This window comes from Pelophylax lessonae, assembly GCF_965119305.1.
Source record: "Pelophylax lessonae genome assembly, chromosome: 1".
NCBI classification, from domain to species: Eukaryota; Metazoa; Chordata; class Amphibia; order Anura; family Ranidae; genus Pelophylax; species Pelophylax lessonae.
In genome coordinates this window covers 277,295,622-277,316,228 of record NC_138768.1, presented here as the reverse complement: position 1 = coordinate 277,316,228, position 20,607 = coordinate 277,295,622, and the positions used below count along the sequence as shown (strand labels likewise).

General features: G+C 43.0%; 1 protein-coding gene across 1 annotated transcript in view; it reads right to left on the bottom strand.

Moving 5' to 3' along the window:
• GCN1 (GCN1 activator of EIF2AK4) overlaps window positions 1-20,607 on the bottom strand; it is a 250,315-nt gene that overhangs the window by 123,028 nt on the left and 106,680 nt on the right. Inside the window, exons 26-29 of the mRNA XM_082258862.1 lie at window positions 18,412-18,590; window positions 18,239-18,319; window positions 9,102-9,245; window positions 8,841-8,968 (exon numbers count right to left, since the gene is read on the bottom strand). Coding sequence (XP_082114988.1) covers window positions 8,841-8,968; window positions 9,102-9,245; window positions 18,239-18,319; window positions 18,412-18,590 — 532 coding nt within the window. The remainder of the gene's footprint in view (window positions 1-8,840; window positions 8,969-9,101; window positions 9,246-18,238; window positions 18,320-18,411; window positions 18,591-20,607) is intronic.

Here is a 20,607-nt window from a genome sequence, read left to right as displayed (position 1 = left end):
AGAGTTAAGTAATCAAATTAAGGTGAATGTTCTGTAAAGTGGTACTGTAGATGAGAAAGATAGAAGTCTTTGTTAGAAAGTCTTTGTATGTTTAACTAAGAAATCATTTGTAGCAGAGAGGGATTTGAGAGGAGAGAGATGGAGATAGCCTTCCAGCTTCCCCCTTTGACCCCCCCCCCCCCTTATTCTCCTCTTTCGATGGACACATCCTGTGTGAGACGTCATGTGTAAGGGACTGTGTCTGAAATGTAGGATAAGGTGTTCATTTTTAAAAGGCTATGAAATGACTAGTATAACATGATGTTCAAATGTAGGTGATGTGAAAAACTTTGTAAGGTAAAGGAAGTAATTAAATACTTTTGAAGAAATAAAATCATAGTTGAAATGGTTAGTTTTTGCCATGTAACTCTCAGATTAATTGAAAACAAAAAGAAAATAGCTGATTGTGGCCGACACCTTTTACATTTCTAAAAAGGTAGCCATGATTATTATAATTATTTAAAATGTTTAGTTCTCCATTCCAGCCTACTGTGCATGGAAGGAGAGACGGCTCCACCCACTGATAAACTTGGTTGTACCCATTTTGTACCAGTTAGTTGAACAAGATAGCAGACTGGATAAGTTCAGTATAACATGGTAAATGTATTACCAAGCTAAGAGTAACAGTATAAAATAGGACAATAAAGAATGATCACTGGAGAAAAAATATGTACAGTTGTGCTCATAGGTTTATATACTCTGGCAGAATTTATGATTTCTTGGCCATTTTTCTGAGCATAAGAATCATAACCCAAAAATGTTTCTTTCAACCATGGTTACTGCTTGGCTGAAGTAATCAACTGTGTTTACTCTTTTTAAATCATAATAACAGAAACTACCCAAATGACCCTAATCAAAAGTTTACATACCCTGGTGATTTTGGCCTGATAACATGCACACAAGTTGACACAAAGGGGTTTGAATGGCTATTAAAGGTAACCATCCTCACCTGTGATCTGTTTGCTTGTAATTAGTGTTTGTGTAGAAAAGGTCAATGAGTTTCTGGAATCCTGACAGACCCTTGCATCTTTCATCCAGTGCTGCACTGATGTTTCGGATTCTGAGACATGGGGTAAGCAAAAGAATTGTCAAAGGATCTGTGGGAAAAGGTAGCTGAACTGTATAAAAAAGGAAAGGGATATAAAATAATATCCAAGAAATTGAGAATGACGATCAGCAGTGTTCAAACTCTAATCAAGAAGTGGAAAATGAGGGGTTCTTTTGAAACCAAACCACGGTCAGGTAGACCAACTAAAATTTCAGCCACAACTGCCAGGAGAACTGTTTGGGATGCAAAGAAAAACCCACAAATAACTTCAGGTGAAAAACAGGACTCTCTGAAAACATGTGGTGTGGCTGTTTCAAGATGCACAATAAGGAGGCACTTGAAGAAAGATGGGCTGCATGGTCCAGTCACCAGAAGAAAGCCATTACTACGCAAATGCCGCAAAGTATCCCGCTTACAATACACAGCACAGAGATAAGCCTCAAACCTTCTAGCACAAAGTCATTTAGAGTGATGAGACCAAAATTGAGCTTTTTGGTCACAACCATAAACGCTACATTTGGAGAGGAGTCAACAAGGCTTATGATGAAAGGTACACCATTCCTACTGTGAAACACAGAGGTGGATTTCTGATGTTTTGGGGATGTGTGAGCTACAAAGGCACAGGGAGCCTGGTCAGAATTGATGGTAAGATAAATGCAGTATGTTAATCAAAAAATATTGGAGGAAAACTTGCATTCATCAGTCTGGAAGCTGCGCATGGGACGTACTTGGACATTCGAACATGACAATGATCCTAAACACAAGGCCAAGTCGACCTGTCATTGGCTACAGCAGAATAAATTGAAAGTTCTAAAGTGGCCATCTCAGTCTCCTGACCTCAATATCATTGAGCCACTCTGGGTAGATCTCAAACGTGCATTTCATGCAAGACAGTCCAAGAATGTACAGGAACTGGAGGCTTTTTGCCATGAAAGTTTGGCAGCTTTACCATCTGAGAAGATAAAGAGCCTCATCCATAAATACCACAAAATACTTCAAGCTGTTATTGGCGTTAAAGGGGGCAATACACAGTATTAAGAACTGGGGTATGTAAACTTTTGATCAGGGTCATTTGAGTAGCTTCTGTTGTCCTTATGATTTACAAAGAGTAAACAGTTGATTTATAATAAATGGCTTCAGCCAAACACTAACCATGAGTGAAAGAAATTTTTTTATGTTATCATTCATATTCTCTGAAAAATGGCCAAGAAATCATAAATTCTGCCAGGGTATGTAAACTTATGGGCACAATTGTATATCTACTTTGTCCTTATTGGTGATTGTATTGAAGTGTGATACTGTAGAATACAACACTATTGATTGTTTTATAAGTTTTTTGTTAATACAAGAAAAACCAAATCTGTTCCAAGAGGTTTCTAAGATCTTTATGGGATTGAACAAGAGGTTGAAATGGAAAAATCAATATGGATTTGGTGATGTATAATCTTTGTGCACAACGTGACGAACACACTATAAAATGTTGTTATCGTGAATTTTAACCATGGTGAATTATTGACAACTTTTGATGGAACGTCTGTTAATGAAAATCCATGTGTAGATAATTAGATAGTTATTATGAGCACATTTATATTGGGTAGAAAAGAGTGCACTCTAAACAACATGCCCATATGTTTTCCATTTTGTGATTTATATGTGTTTGTTGCTAACCATTTCTTTATTTCTAGGTGGGAAATGTAATGGTAACCCACTAAGACCTTTCATTTTTTTTTGTTCGTAGATAGTACTAAACAGCATCAATCCACCTGTCTGATATGGTTTGATGTCCAAAAACTAAAGAGGAAGATTACAGCATACACTGACAACTTGTGTTGTCTTAGTTGTTATTTTCTTGGTTTATGTGAATGTAATGACAGTTTTTGTTAGAACTGATTGTAAACAGAGCAGTTAAATAATTTTAATGCTGCGTGATGGGTATTTTTTGATTACCGTATATACTCGAGTATAAGCCGACCCGAGTATAAGCCGAGGCCCCTACTTTTACCACAAAAAGATGGGAAAAATCATTGACTCGAGTATAAGCCTAGGGTGAGAATGCAGGGCGGCGGGCATGGTACAGGAGAATGCAGGGTGACTGGCATGGTGCAGGAGAATGCAGGGTACTGGCATGGTACAGGAGAATGCAGGGTACTGGCATGGTGCAGGAGAATGCAGGTGTACTGGCATGGTGCAGGAGAATGCAGGGTGCTGGCATGGTGCAGGAGAATGCAGGGTACTGGCATGGTGCAGGAGAATGCAGGGTACTGGCATGGTGCAGGAGAATGCAGGGTACTGGCATGGTGCAGGAGAATGCAGGGTACTGGCATGGTACAAGAGGATCTGGGGTTGTGGGCATACTACAGGAGATGCAGTGTTGTGGGCATAGTACAGGTGGACCATGCCCGCAGCACTGCATCCCTTGTAGTGTGCCCGCAGCCCTGCATAATGGCAGGTAGTGAAGCTGTTTCACTTACCTGTTCCAGCGGCGCCTTCATTTTAAAAATGGCGCCGCCCGGCGCCGACACGTCATTGCGCACGCGCCGCCGCTCGTATAATTTCGGCTATTCCCGGCCTCTCCCGAGCGGCGGCGGCGCGTGCGCGGTGACATGTATGCGACGGGCGGCGCCATTTTTAAAGCTTAAGCCCGTCGGAGCGGCCAGGGAATTTTTTTTTTCCTTGACTCGAGTATAAGCCGAGGGGGACGTTTTCAGCACAAAAAAATGTGCTGATAAACTCGGCTTATACTCTAGTATATACGGTAAGTTGGATTTGACACAATAGAGAAAAATACTAGCGCCTGATCTATAGTAATATTGTATTAGATTTGGAATGGTTTACATATCTTTAATGATTTGGAGGGTATAAGAATACCCAAACATATTGCGGTTGTATATCTTTCTGCATTGTCCCTTCCTGTGTGTATTTAGCTTGATTTATAGCAGCATCTACTGTAGTATATTCTACTACCGACCGACGGGACAACCCAGCCAACTCTGACACCCTACGCACAGAAGTAATAGCCACCAAAAAGGCCACCTTCTGTGAGAGTGAGCAGAGGAAGTTCACAAATATTTTCAAAAGGAGGCTTTTGAAGTACCGACAGTACCAAATTGAGATCCTACGGAGGTACCAGGGATCTTGCCGGAGGAGCCAGATGGCGGACCCACTCCATGAGTGTGAACCAAGAAATTTGAAGCCAACAGCCTTTGAAAAAATATGGCCAAGGCGGAAATCTGGCCCTTGATGGTGCCCAGAGCCAAACGTTGATCTACAACTCGTTGTAGAAACTCCAGCAGAGACACAGAAAAAGGAACAGGGAGACCCCCCCAAGACTCACATCAAGTAATGTATGCCCTCCAAACTCTATTATAAACCTTCCTGGAAGTAGATTTCCTAGCTTTCAACAGCGTAGGAATCACCAACCCAGACAGCCCTCTGTCCTTCAGCACCTGGCTTTCAATAGCCATGCCATTAAAGCCAGCGACCGTAAAGCAGGATGGAAGATCAGTCCTTGAGACAGAAGATCCTCTCTGAGAGGAAGTTTCCAAGGAGCGTCGGCTACCAGCCTTACTAGGCCTGCGTACCAAGACCAGTGAGGCCAGTCTGCTGCCACCAGAATGATTGGAATCCCTTCCACCTCGATTCTGAGTAGCAGTCTCAAAAGAAGATGTAATGGGGGAAAAGTGTAAACAAGACAATACTGACCCCAAGGGGCCCCCAGGGCGTCTGCCAGAGGATCCTGAGATCTGGACACGAACCCCTGCACCTTCCTGTTGAGACGGGAGGCCAACAGGTCCACATCGGGAGTCCCCTACCGGAGACAGTTGATGAAATACCTGCGTCTCATTTTACCACTGCTTTCAAACGCCGCTTTAGATGGCCACACCGTGCCACTAGACCTCAAAAGTGCAAGCATCTCAGTGGTCCCAAAGCCAGGCAAGGATCCCCTTCTGTGTCCCAAGTATAGACCCATTTCCCTTCTTAACTGCGATCTAAAATTGCTCACAAAAATCCTGGCTGAGAGATTGAATTCAATTTTACAGTGCATTGTTCCTCTGGATCAAGTGGGCTTTATTCGTAATAGAGAAGCCCGAGATAATACAATTGGAACTATCAATGTCATCGCAAGAGCCAAGCAACTTAACTTACCACTCATCCTACGGTCAACGGATGCTGAAAAAGCATTTGACAGAGTGAATTAGTCTTTTATTCATGCCACACTACGACACACAGGGATGCCTAGCTCTGTCCTATCATAGATTTCAGCTCTATACTCAACCCACCCTCCAGCAACAGTCAGAATAAATGGAGCTACCTCCAAATCCTTCGGGATCGGGAATGGTACGAGGCAGGGATGCCCCCTTTCCCCGATCCTTTTTGTTTTATCATTAAAACCTCTATTGCAACATATTCAAAACAACGCAGATATCACTGGACTGGAAACTAGTACATACAATCAAAAAATGGCTGCTTATGCAGACAATCTGTTGTTCTATTTATCATATCTGCTTACCTCCTTACCAGTCCTTTTGTCTGAAATTGGGACATATGGGAACTTGGCAGACTAAAGTTTATTTGCCAAAATCAGAAGTTCTCAATGTTAACCTTCCCCCTCAAGCAATTGCCCACATCAGTAATAATTTCCTGTTCCGATGGGCTCCTCAGACTGTCCAATATTTAGAGACCAGAATATCGTCTAATTCTTCACCTTATTTTTCAAAACAATTTCCAACCTTTGTTGGCTACCCTCTCAGCTGATTCAAACACATGGAAAACTTTAGCAGTTTCTTGCGTTGGCAGATGTAATGTTTTTAAAATGAATGTGATGCCATGTCTCCTATACCTTCTACAAGTTTTACTGGTCAAATTACCACGGGAGTTCTTTCGTAAGCTCTGGACAGCTTTTATGTCTGGCAAAGAAAACCTCCCTGTCTTAGGCAATCACTCTTGCAACAACCCAAGCTTAGAGATGGTGTCGGTCTTCCTGACCCTGCCGTATACTGTACAGCGGTCCATATGACGTTGGTGCAGACATGCCCCTTATAAGCTATGGGTATTGTTGGAACAAGAATTGGTAGCAGTCCTTTTATCAGTACTTCCATGGGTAAGAACCCCATACTTTTGGTTGGTGCCCCCCCCCCCCCCCACTCCCTAACTGAAGGCACCTTGACTTATTTTCTAGATATTATAGGATAGCGGCGACTTCCAGCTTCCCCTCTCCACTGACACCCATCATCGGCCACCCAGACTTTGCTCCGGGACATACTGACAGAGCCTTTCAACTTCAAGCAGATGGGATTATTATCAGAGCTTCTTCTTTTCTTAGCCAATCTGGCTGGGCCCGTCCTTCAGACCTGTACAGTTCATTTAACTCTTCTCCTTTGGGACAGTGAAAATGGTTACAATTATCATACTTCCTCAGATCCCTTCCTGACCATTCCAAGTTTCGAAGACAAATGGAACACCTCACTGCGGTCCTCAGAGACAAGACAGAGGAGCACAATATGCGCTGGTTTCACTGGGACATGATTCACTTTACGGAGGAAAACTTATTCTACTCATAAAAAACTGAGCATACTCATATGAGAGCTTACTGCCTAATGTTGACAACCCCACTGTGATTCCCCGCACCCTTTTTTTTCCCCCTACCATCGTTTCTATCCGTCTCACTCCTTCCCCTTTCTTATTCTCTACGACACCGTTGGTGTCCTCTTTTCTGTCTTAAAACATTTGAAAATACCTTGGGGAGATGCAGACTAGAATACTGAAATCACTGAGCAGCAAATTATATCACCTGTCATGTATTTCAGTTTCCTTGCAAATCTGGCCTGTTAAGTGTGCCCTGAGGACCGGAGTTGAGAAACACTGGTCTAGAGTGCAGTCATCATTACCCCTATGGTTAGAAAATCAATACGTTCTGATGCTACATGCTGGTGGGGGTCCTGTTCCTCTCACTATGACCATACGAGGGCATGTTCCTTCTAGCACTTTCTATCACATGGCAATGTCTTTTTTTACAATTTCCTAATATTTTGAATTGCTAGTTATGTTCTGTTTATGAACTGACAGTTGGTATATGTTGTGGTTAATATTTATAAACATACATTAGTTTATTTACTATTGGGTACCACAGTTAACTGATTTCAGGACTATGATGTCATGTCTTACTACTGCCTTCCTTTATTGCATACCTTAAAATAAAGAATTAAAAAAAAAAAGTCAGCAGCTACAAAAACTGTACCCGATGCCTTTGAATAAACAGGCACCAAACTGTTTAGGGATCCAGCACTGTCTGCGCCCGAACCGGTTTCTTTCTCAGTCTTTGGGTCCTGGAGCGGGCATGTTAACTGTTGGCAACTGGCTGTGACTCCTTGTGGCTTCATAGCTGGCTGCCCACTATGCATGCGTGAGCCACTGCGCCCTGTCAAGTGTGCCAGTAGGGTGAGGGTGGGGGATGAGGAGATATTACCTAGGCGTTACGAGCGGAACTGGGAACGGGTACCTGCCAAAACCAGAGGAAAAGTGGGGGAACACCTTTAAACACAGGAAGACTTGTCTGATGATTTGACAGACATGGAGTGCCAGACTTTGAGGGTAGATAGGGATCCAAGCTTGGGGGGCCTCAATGTTGAAGTTGAGGTAGCTGAGAAAGGAAAGGGAATCTTCTAAAACAGACAAATGAGGATTAGTCCACTGCCGACTCCTTCGGCTTCTTCTGCTGAGAAGATGGGTGCCAGTAGCATCCCTTATATTATCAAGAGCCAGTCCAAAGAGACATTGTCACTCAAAAGCCATACAGATCTAACACATCTTGCACAAAGGTTTTGCAGTCCAGAACCTTAGCCAAAGTGCTCTGACCATATGTGAAAAATAAGATGGGGGACCTTTAGCAAACCGTCACAGGTGATATTTAATGCTACAGCCATCTGCTGCATGCATAAAAAAAGGAATCACAAATACCGCATTGGGAAAAGTGCATAAAGGGGTAGCTGTCAAAAAGACTTACACTGAGGAGTGTCAGCAGGGAGGTTCTAGTCAACATGGTCTATGTCTTAGATTAGTTCTGCTAGAAGATCATTTATTCACTTTTTGCTATTTTGCACATTATTCTGAGTGTGCAGTATATATTTATTTTATTTTTTCCATTTTTATATTATAAAATATTTAATTTGCATACTACACGTCAGTGGGAGTCAGCTACATATGATACAAGTTTATACACATATATTTTTTTGCACTTTAGCACACATTTTCCAGCATGCAGGCTTAATTTCATGTTTGCACTTTACCAGGCTGGGTCAACTAGCTGGTAGATTTTTATTCAGTACATATTATATTCCCCATACTAATTATAGAAGAGGTAACCACAATCTTTCACTGGCACTTTAAATGATGATTTTTCCTATTTGTCCATCTAAAGAGTTTAATTAGCCTATCCCAGCTGGATTTGGGTTTATAGGAATTAGCGCTAGTTTTTTCTTGCTTTCATGGTCTACATTTTGTTTGTCAGTGTTCAATCCCCTGGTAGGTGGCAATATAATCCAAAGGGCTTTGGTCTACAGTGTTTCCTCCTAGGGGTAGGGCTTTTACCCCAGTAATCTGCTATTTTCCTCAAGAAATGTTTGGAGAAAGCTTGATTGGTTGCTCTTACTGGTCATGCACTTTTACTATTGTCCTACTATTTACGTATTACACAGGATCATGTGAGGTGTTATCCTCTGTTTATTTAAAAAATAATAAAAGGGAAAAACCTTACCCTTCAGCTTGTCTTTTGATTTCAGTCTCCACATCAAATTTCACCACCCAAAGCCTGTGCAATAAGGCCAATCCATTGTTATCATCAGTTTCTGGTGTTGGCAAAACCATCTTAAGCTCCATTAGTCCCTAACAGAAGAATTATTTAAATATGAATAGTTATTGCTACCCATGACTTCATAACTTATTGGATATGAAAAAGGACTTTACATCATGTTAACAACATTGAGTAATACTGAACAGCTTGTATAGGATGACTTACCCTCAAAGCAGAATCTCTCACATTTGAGCTTGATGACTGCAAAGCTTGAAGTAAAACATCAATTTCTTCCTGTTCTGCATATGTGCAGCCTTCTCCTCCTCCACTGCTTGTGCATAATGATGTAAGTGCATTGGAAGCCAAGATCTACAAATGAAAAAGCTACTACAGACTGAAAAAGCACTGGCTCTTTTATTGTTTATTGAGATACACAAGATGAGTTGCACCCATATGGGTGCACCCAAATGGCCATCCTGCTCCTGACAGAGTGTGGCCTATATCACCCAGTTTAGAACAGCTATAAGTTTTCCTTGTAATCTTCCTCATCATTCCCAAAAAGGCATAATGCACTAGCCAAAGGAAAAGTAAATGTTGTGCATGAGGGATGCTCTACAATGGGCAATTAGGCCTTATCCTCAGAAAAACAGTAAAGAACATGCTGGCTTGAAAGAAACAGTTAAGTTCTGATCTGACTTTAAATGCCACTCAATAAAAAAATACATGGAGAGTATTGAGAAAAAAAAAAATCCAAGCAAACAAACAATGTAAGATCTGCAGCTAAAAGATCTTTAGCAACTTTATTTTGTAAGGGCTTGCTCACACCATTCGCTTTGAGCAACATTATCTAATGCAAGAAAAAAGGTCCTATGGCTTCAATTAAAACAGATGTGCTACGTTGGTGTGTGTTGAAGAAAGTAGGACAAGTTACATTTCTGTAACACTTTACAAATGTGCTGCAGCACAAAAGAATCAAATACAGTTGGGGAGAAAAGGAAAAGCAAGCCTTGCAATACGTTTTAACAACACATGTGTGCACTGTGTGATTTCCTACAGGCAGGACATACAGAATCTCACAAAGGTGAGTACACACCTCACATTTTTAACACATTTTTATTTATATGTTTTAATGTGACAACACTGAAGAAATTACACTTTGCTACAATGTAAAGTAGTGAGTGTACAGCTTGTATAACAGTGTAAATTTGCTGTCCCTTCAAAATAACTCAAACGCACAGCCATTAATGTCTAAACTGCTGGCAACAAAAGGGAGTACACCCCTAAGTGAAAATGTCCAAATTGGGCCCAAAGTGTCAATATTTTGTGTGGCCACCATTATTTTCCAGCACTGCCTAAAAGCGGATGTACAGCCCAATACCCTAAATTCTCCCCTGCAATCATTAAAGTGAACAGAGTTCAGGCTTGTGTGTCAAAATTAACAAATACCAGTTTTTCTACCTTTATTTTGCAATTTTCAGTGCTGTCACGTGACTTCAATCCTTCTTCCTGAGTGCAAGAGCAGCAAGTGAGTGTGTTAAAGCTACTAAAGTTACTGAAAGCTAGTAACATCACTTCCAGGGAGGGACACTGTTCCTGTGTAGCCAGTGGGCGTATACAGAATGGGAGGAACTGATCATAGGTTCCCACTCAGTGTTCTCTCATCAGTAAGGATGCATTGTACATCCTAATTCATTACAGAATGAAGAAATAGATAACACAGGACAGAGGGCGGGGCACATATACAGTATAGCTGTGCTTTGAATGAAGACTACCATAGGAGAAGGAAGCTGGACTTGAGGGGGGTCAGTGTAGCTGGAAGTGCTCTGGGGTCTCAGCTCACAGTCTACAATGATCATAGTAAAGGCAACCGCACAAAGTCGCATGACAATTGACAGCCCATTGATTTCAATGGCACCCTTTACCATCTATGCGACTTTGAAAGTCAGCGACCTTGAAAAAGGTACCTGCAATGCTTTGATGCAACTTGTGATGTCACTTTGAGTGCAGTTTTGATCCAGCTTTACACTCTCTGGATCAAAGTCCCACTCCAAAGTCGCAATCTAGTCTAGTGGCAACATTTACACTAGTGCGACTCTTAAGTTGTGTGATTTAGAGTGCGACTGAGTGCAGCTATGATCCAAATTTATACTCTCTGGATCAAAATTTCATCAAAGTAGGGCAGGCACCTTTTTAAAGTCGCATAGACGGGAACGGGTGCCATTGAAATCAATGGGCTGTAACTTGTCATGCGACTTTGTGTGTCCAAATGAACAATAGAAAATGATCTGTATTCTTCTAAACTTTCAAAAATGTTCCTTTATACCTTATTTCTTTGATATATTGTGCAGGTCATGTGACCCCTCTCTGTCTCGGCAGGTCCAAGCATGTCTAAGAAAGTCCGACAACTTTTTCAGTTAGTGAAAGACAGCTTGGCAAATTCAAATAAAAGGGAGATAGCGTTGTCAGTGAGGAACAGGAAGAAGCTGTTTGTCTAGTTTAGATAAGACTTTCTAAGCTACACAAGCAGCTAGCCATAAAATGAATAATATCAAGGATAAAGATATTTAACATACTATTAATAGGAAAAAATTGGATTTTTGACTTACCGTAAAATCTATTTCTCTGATGTTCATTGATGGACACGGCTCCTTATCTTTTTGACCATTGGGTAATACTGACCCCCTAAAGGAGTAGAACACGGGGCAGGAAAAAGATTGACTATGCCTATGGGGCAGTCCCAGGGGGTATACTCCCACTCCCAGCTATAGGCACTAATTTTTGTTACCGTGTCAGTAGAAAGCTTACTCCACAGAGGAGTGGGTGCTGTGTTCATCAATGAACATCAGAGAAATGGATTTTACGGTAAGTCAAAAATTAAATTTTCTCTTTCGACCAGGAAGCACTAAGCTCCTGAGTAGAGCGCCTAAACAGGGAAAGGAGGAACCTGACTCTTAATTGAATAGGCCTGAATCACGGTCTGTCTGATCCATCTGGAAATGGTTGCAGCAAAAGCAGCCAACCCTTTGAGGTCCATCCGTGAGTACAAATAGGGAGACTGACTTCCTAAAAGACCTCATAGCTGCCAGGTACACCCTGATTGCCCGAACCACATCCAGGGAATGCAAGGCAATTTCCTTAGGATGTTTAAGCCTTGGACATAGGGAAGGCAACACAATGTCTTCATTCAAATAGAAATCAGATACGACCTTTGGAAGGAACGACGGGCAGGGACGAAGAACTACCTTATCTCTGTGAACCACCAGGTAAGGTAAACGACAAGACAACGCCGCCAGCTCTGACACCCTGTATGCAGAAGTAATAGCCAAAAAAAAGGCCCCCTTCTGGGACAACGTAAGCAGGGGAACCTCCCGAAGACTTTTTAAAGGTGGTTTCTGAAGAACTGACAGCACCAAATTTAGATCCAACGGCGGTAATGGAGACTGCACTGGAGGAGTCAAGTGTCAAACTCCCTGGAGAAACTTATGCACCAAGGAATGTGTGGCCAATGGACAGTGAAAGAAAACCATTAAGGCCGAAACCTGGCCCTTGATGGTACTCAAGGCTAGGCGCTGCTCCACCCCCCATAGGAGGAAAGCCAATGTCCGAGCCACCGAAAACAGGGAGGGTGAACCCCAACAGACTCACACCATGCCATGTATGTCTTCCACGTACGATGGTAGATATTCCTAGAGGTAGATTTTCTAGCCTCTAACAGCACAGTACTCACAGATTCAGACAAACCCCTATCCTTCAGCACCTAGCTTTTAACAGCCAAGTCGTTAAAAGCCAGCGACTGTAAAGCAGGATGGAATATCTGCCCTGAGAGGAAGTCTCCAAGGAGGATCAGTGACCAGCTATACAAGATCGACGAGGCCAGTCTGGAGCCACCAGAATGACCGGAATCCCTTCCACCTCAGGAGTCTTGGCAGAAGTGAGGGGGGTGGGGTTAGTCGTAAAGCAGACAATACTGACTCCAAGGGGTCACTAAGGCGTCTGTGGCGTCGGCTAGAGGATTCCGAGACCGTGCTACAAACCTCTGTACCTTCCTGTTGACACGAGAGGCCAACAGGTCCACCTCGGGAGTACCCCACCGAAGACACAACTGATGAAACACCTCCGGATGAAGCAACCATTCCCCCTGGGCCAACATTTGTAGACTGAGGTAATCGGCTTGCCAACATTCCACCCCTGGAATGTGTACAGCAGAGAGGACTGGAACGAATCGTTCTGCCCACCCTAGAATACCGGCTACTTTCCGAGCCGCCAGGCCACTTCTTTTGCCCCCTTGGTGATTGACATAGGCCACCGCTATTGGCATTGTCCGACTGGATGCGTATCGGACACCCCTGAAAACGTATTGTCCAATAATCTAAAGTCTAATCGCCCAGAGTTCCAGTTCATTGATCGGCAGTCTGGATTCTAGAAGAGTCCAGATCCCCTGAGCACAATCTGTGCGGAGGACGCCTTCCCAACCCGGACAGGCTGGCATCCGTGGTGACAACCGCCCAGTACAGGGGGAGAAAGGATTTTCCCTGTCGAAGTGCCAGGGAGTGAAGCCACCAGATCATGGACCCTCTCATAGCCCACCTCAACAGGATAAGACAGAGGATTCTTGCCCCATTTCACCAGAATCTCTTTTTGCAGAGTTCTTGTGTGAAAATGTGCAAACCGAACCGCCTAGAAGGTAGACACCCGCATGCAAGCCTGGAGGGATGACTGTCTGCTGGACAACAGAACCTGAATTTCCTCCTGCAATTTCTGGAGTTTTTCCAGAGTCAGACCCAGTTAGTCCAGTCGTGTGGACGGAACCAGAGCAGAATTGTGAAGGTTCAGAATCCAACCAAACTCCCTCAGAGTTCACAGAGTAATCTCCAAGTTGTCCATCAGAGCAGTCGGAGACTCAGCTCGCAGAGGAAGATCGTCCAGGTTCCCCAGTACCGCGATCCCCCACTGATGCAACGCAATGCTAGCACCAGAGCCAACACTTTCGTGCAGGCCTGAGGAGCGGAGGCGAGACCAAAGAGTAATGCCACAAACTGATAATGCTCCTCAAAATAATAGCCGCAGGGTGCAGCGCCAATTATAACAATGATCAGTCCTGTGAAAGAAAGTCCATAAATCACAATGGATTTATCAAGGAAGAGTCCCCCACCAAATGCCGTGAATCCTAGAGACACACATCACCACTCTGAGGGAGGAGGGGGTCCTGCTTACCAGATTGTATTGGCCCTCAAATTATAGAGAAGTCAATACAAATATGTAGAAGGCCAGTATAATCAATCATTGGCAGGACAAGATAATCACTGTGTCCTTTGTGTTGCAACTATGGTTCACAAGCACCTCCTCTCCAAATCCTTGTTACACTCACAGACAAGAAGCAAATGAGCAGGGACAACAACCACACCACAGAGATATAAAAGCACTGATATGGTGTAGCAGTTCTAAAACTGTTTAATTAGATAAAAAAACAATGTACACTCACATGCAAATAAAACATAAAAATTCAGTAGACAATAATGGCCATGGCATGTAGTGTACTTGCGTAATGTCATTCCCACCTTATGCGTTTCATCATCTGTATACGTCATTAGAGGCGTGTCAACCAATCACAAGCACGCTCTAAATAATACCCAGACCAGATATAGCTGGAACTGGAAGAGAAAATCCTTGCTTGCGCTTCATGATCCGCTTCAACTGAAAGAAGCGGAAGTATGCTGCTCAATCACATTCCTTACTACATTCCAAGCAGAGGAAACAGAACAAAAAACCTCTAATTTGTATTAACAATATAACAGGAATGACATAAGGAAAATGAGTGCATACTTATCAGAAATACTGATCAGAATCAAAAATAAGAAAAACAATGCATAAAAAAGGAAACATCAAAAAAGATATAAATAAAAATCTAATTAGGACTTAGCAATGAAAACTCTAATTAATAATCATAGCGGTGATTTGTATGTCTAGGATTCACGGCATTTGGTGTGGGGACCCTTGATACATCCATTATGATTTATGGACATTCTTTAACAGGACTGATCATTATTATTGGCACTGCACCCTGCTTCTATTATTTTGTTGTGGGTGTACAATCTTAACTATTGGCGCTGGCTGCCTCCATTTACTTACATTACCGAGCGCAAATATTATGGTGTATTTTTGTATATTCTAGGATTGTATGTTTATTTGCTGCTGGTTTTTTGTAGTGTTCCTTTAATCATGGATATATTTTCTTTTAGAGCCAATCACACTATAAAACATCAAAGATGCCTTTGAGGGCTCGTGTGATTCTATCAATACTGATTTAGAGGGTATCCGTCTTAAAGAGGTTGTAAATAGCGATCGACCGATATCGTTTTTTTATTGCCGATACCGATATATTGGTCATTGCGTATCGGTATCGGCCGATATTTTCGTACATTAAAAAAAAAATTTTTTGTTATTTTTTACAGGTACTCTTGTGGAGGGATCTGGGGGTCTAGAAGACCCCAAACCCCTTCTCTGCCCTTAAAAGCATTCAAAACATCAAGTTTGGCTGTTTTGAAAGCTGTAATTTTTTTGAATTTGGTGCAGAGTTTTGCACGGAGACCTGATCAGAGCCGAATGCGGTGACCGCGCAGGATGGTTGCCCGGGACGTCCCCTCCCGCTCCTTGTAATGACAGCCGAGCAGCTTTTTGGCCGCATCAGTTGTCATTACAAGACACCCGACCATCGGCTATGGACGCCGATATCGGGGTGATGCCTCTAGCTGCAGGCATCACTCCGGTATATGCACTTTCCTGAAATATCGGCAACCTCAGGGGCCGACTCCGCAATATCGGAGAAAGTGCAGATCATTTTTATTTTTGCCGATAATCGGTCAATCTCTAGTTGTAAACCCTCTTGGAACTTGTACCTATAGGTCAGCCTTTATTAAGGCTGACCTATAGGTACTGTAAATCTTTCTTAAACTTGCAGTTTAGGATATATTTACTTTTAATGCAGCCGATGACGTCACCGGCGCATTCGCTCTGAAGGAACGGCCATCTGTGCCGTTCCTCCAGAGCCCTGTGCCGTGAGCGGCGGCTCCCGCGCGCATGCGGGGGAGTGATGTAAATCGCGCCTTCGGCCAATCAGATGGCCGGAGGACGCAAAGCAGGACGGCCAAACATGTCGGCCGTCCTGTCACTGATCGGGAGGCACTGCAGGGGCTTCATTCTAAGGTAAGTATTTCATAATGAGCTAGTATGCGATGCATACTAGCTCATTATGCCTTTGTCTTAAAGGGTTTTTTTTTTCTTCATTTTTTTGGGGAGGGTTTACTTCCTCTTTAAAAATATCATGATCTCCGAAATTGATACCAATTGGGATATTGCCTTAGTAGAGAAATATTTGGAGGTTAACATGGTCCCACGTAGTCTTAGGTGGGAAGTTAATCAGCAGGATGAGAAAGACCTAGCTTTATGGTTTACATTTTTTAATGACGCTGGTTTAAACATGTTGAGATTTTTGATTACACGTAAGAGGAGTAAACTCAGACTTGATGAGGAAGTTATAGATTCCCCAGTTCAAAACTAAGTCTGATGACCTTAAAGTTTCGGAAAAGGAGGAACATGATCAAAAGGTGAAAAAAATGAAAATAGTGGGTGACTATCAAAATAACTGTGTTCAAATAGCAAAAAAAGGAGGAGATTAGGGTAGGAGGCAATGTGGCTGGTTCTTCTGCACCCATTGATGTAGGGAAAAGAAGACCCCCCCCCCCCGGGTTCAGGCCCCTCTTTCCCTCCCCAAGGAATTTCTATAGCCCTTAGGGTGGGGGGGGGGGAGCCTCCTTTCAGGAAGTACCCTCAGTATAAATCTCCTTTCAGGAGGTCAGGTCCTCCTAAACCTGTGAAAAGACCATCCGGTCAGGGAATTATTTTTGGAAGGTTGACGTCGCCCCCCCCCCCCCCACACCGAAAGTTAGTTCACATAACATATTTGACTGGAGTTTCCTTTTAACCCTCTTGGGCATGGAGTTCACCAGACCTTCACAGGTTGCCACTGGTGTCCTCTCCCACTCCCCGATGACAACATCACAGGGCTGGTGGATGTTAAAGACCTTGCACTCCTCCACCTTCCATTTGAGGATACCTCACAGATGCCCATTAGGGTTTAGGTCTGGAGACATGCTTGACCAGTCAGTCACCTTTACCCTCAGCTTTTTTTTAGCAAGGCAGCGGTCGTCTTGGAGGTGTGTTTGGGGTCGTTAGGTTGGAATACTGCCCTGCGGCCCAGTCTCCGAAGGGAGGGGATGATGCTCTGCTTCAGTATGTCACAGTACATAGTTCCCTCAATGAACTACTGCTCCCCAGTGCCGGCAGCACTCATGCATCCCCAGACCAGGACACTCCCACCAACATGCTTGACCGTAGGCAAGACACACTTGTCTTTGTACTCCTCACCTGGTTACTGCCACAAACGCTTGACACCATCTGAACCAAATATGTTTATCTTGGTCTCATCAGACCTAAGGACATGGTTCCAGTAATTTATGTCCTTAGTCTGCTTGTCTTCAGCAAATTGTTAGCGGGCTTTCTTGTACATCATCTTTAGAAAAGGCTTCCTTTCGGGACGACAGCCATGCAGACCAATTTGATGCAGCGTGCAGCATATGGTCTGAGCACTGACAGGCTGACCCCCCACTCCTTCAACCTCTGCAGCAATACTGGGAGCACTCATACGTCTATTTTCCAGACAACCTCTGGATACAACACTGACCACGTGCACTCAACCTCTTTGATGGACCGTGGCGATGTCTGTTCTGAGTGGAACCTGTCCTGTTAAACCGCCTAGGCCATCTTTATGTAGAGCAACAATTCTTTTTTTCAGATCCTTAGCGTTCTTTGCCATGTTGAACTTCCAGCGACCAGTATGAGAGAGTGAGAGCGATAACACCAAATCTAACACCTGTTCTCCATTCACACCCCAGACCTTGTAACACTAACGAGTCATGTGAAACCGGCAAGGGAAAATGGCTGATTGGGTCCAATTTGTACATTTTCACTTAAGGGTGTACTTACTTTTGTTGCCAACTGTTTAAACATCAATGGCTGTGTGTTGAGTTATTGTTGTGTGTTGAGGGAACAGCAAATTTACACTGTTGTACAAGCTGTACACTCACTACTTTACATTGTAGCAAAGTGTCATTTCTTCAGTGTTGTCACATGAAAAGATATAAAATATTTACAAAAATGTGAGGGGTGTACTTCCTTTTGTGAAATACTGTATATCCTTAACAGTCAGGCTCCCTTACCAGTGACCAAAAACAGAAATGTAACTTGAACCAAAACTATTTGCATGACTATAAAACAATACTACTTTACAGATCACTTGTACTCACCTGCAATCTTGGACTGGCTGTTCCTATCACCTTAGTCAACAAGAGTAGCATATCTGTACGAGGCAAGAACTCTGGCCCATTCTAAAAAGAAAATACAATTTGGTAGGTAGTATTGCACTTTAGAAAGTTCTGACCAAGGATATCAGGCTGCTTGATGTGCACACTCTACTAACCTCATCAATAAACTTTGTCTGTGCCTTGGAGGCTCTTAGCTGGGAATGAACAGTGATTATCTGCAAGGTTTGCACCAGCAGCTCTTCAGTTTCTTCACTGTTATTGCTTGTTTCCAATAATACCATTTTCAACAGAGGGAAGACAAAGGAAAATGCCGGCGCTGGTAAAGGAGATGCCCCTGTGTTCAAAAATATACACAAATATGACACATGCCTGATGTAAAAATTCAGACATTTGTAAAGGCATGATACATGCCACCCATAAAATGAACATGTTTTTTTTGAGTTTCTGTATTAACCACTTCAGCCCCAGAAGGATTTGCCCCCCTTTCTGACCAGGCCCTATTTTGCGATTCGGCCCTGCGTTACTTTAACGAACAATTGCGCGGTCATGCAACGTTGTTCCCAAATATAATTGACGTCCTTTTTTTCCCACAAATAGAGCTTTATTTTGGTGGTATTTGATCACCTGTGCGATTTTTAATTTATGCGCTTTAAACAAAAAAAGAGCGACAATTTTGAAAAAACAAACAAACAATATTTTTCACATTCTGCTATATGACATTCCCACAAAAGAAAATTTGAAAATCAAAATTATTTTACATTTTAGGCCAATTTGTTTTCTGCTACATATTCTTGGTTAAAAAAAAAAAAAAAAAATCGCAATAAACGTATTTTGATTGGTTTGTGCAAAAATTATTGCATCTACTAACTATGGGAAAGATTTATGTCATTTTTTTTTTTTTTTTAACTAGTAATGGCGTCGATCTGCAATTTTTTGTGGGACTGCGACATTGCAGCGGACAGATCGGAACCCTGACTGACATTTTTGGGGGGACCAGTGACATTACTACAGTAATCAGTGCTATAAATATGCACTGTTACTGTAATAATGCCATTGGCAGGGAAGGGGTTAACACTGTTGGTGATCAAGGGGTTGAATGTATGCCTCATGCTTACTGACGTGTGTGTGTGTGTGTGCGCTATGCTAAATCTAGTGATCCCTGCCTGTCTGTCACTGAGAAGATCCGCCTGCTTTGTTTACATAAGCAGGCGGGTCTTCTCACAGTTTCCCCGAAGATCGGGGAAGGGAGGCGGCAATGTCCGCCTCTCCTCCTCTGGCCTGACTCCCGCTGTGTCTAAACACATCGGGAGCGCGTAGCCGGAATAACTAGTCCAGCGACGTAGGTCTACGTCGCTGGACCCAGGGGAGCCGCACTGCCGCAGTAATATTACTGTGAGCAGTCGGCAAGTGGTTAACAACAAATAGCAGCCACTTGTCTAGTCACATTGGACCCCAAGGACTTGGACTGTAAACTGGGGGGGGGGGGGGGGGGGCTGTCGTGGCCACAGGTCTGTCTATTTCTATGGGGGGAGATATGGGATGGATGGCATGATTTGTTTGGCTCAGGCCACAAGCTTGCGGCACCATTTTTGTGACTGTTTTACATGTCATGATTTTACATACATGTCTATTAGGGGCACGGGGTGACTGAGAATGTGGTTTGGATTACTTCAAATGGGACGACTGGATTTTTTAACTTACCGTAAAATCCTTTTCTCTGAAGTTAATTGACAGATGCAGCTTCATATTTTCTTGACCATTGGGTTATGCTGCCCCCTACAGAAGTAGAGAGACAAAAGGTGTAGCCGCTCAGGTGTGTGTCTTTAAGCCGTGTGCAGGTCGGATCCGTAGTCCAGGAACATATGAAAGTAGAAGAAGAAAGACTGCACTCCAGTAGAATGATTAGTTGAAATCAAAAATCGTTTCCTTTATTCCTCAAGTAAAAGCAAAAGACAGTGTGGTTATGAGTAAGCGACTGGGAATGTCGTGAAACGCGTCAACCTATACGTCTGCTTGTACACTGTGTCTTTTGCTTTTACTTGAGGAATAAAAGGAAATGATTTTTGATTTCAACTAATCATTCTACTGGAGTGCAGTCTTTCTTCCCCTACAGAAGTAGGACACAAGGCAGGAAAAACCTTTACCACGCCTATGGGGCTGTCCCTGTAGGCCTAACCCCTCAGTTTCGTTGCAAGCAGTGTTTTCTGGCGTCCGTAATTAAAACCGTCCAACAAAATGGAAGGAAGAACTTGCCTTGGTGTAGTGCTAACGAAAGAAGCCACCATAGAAGAGCAGACTTTGTGCTGCGACTCAACCAAATCAAATTTTTCAAGGATTTTGGATCCTTGTTC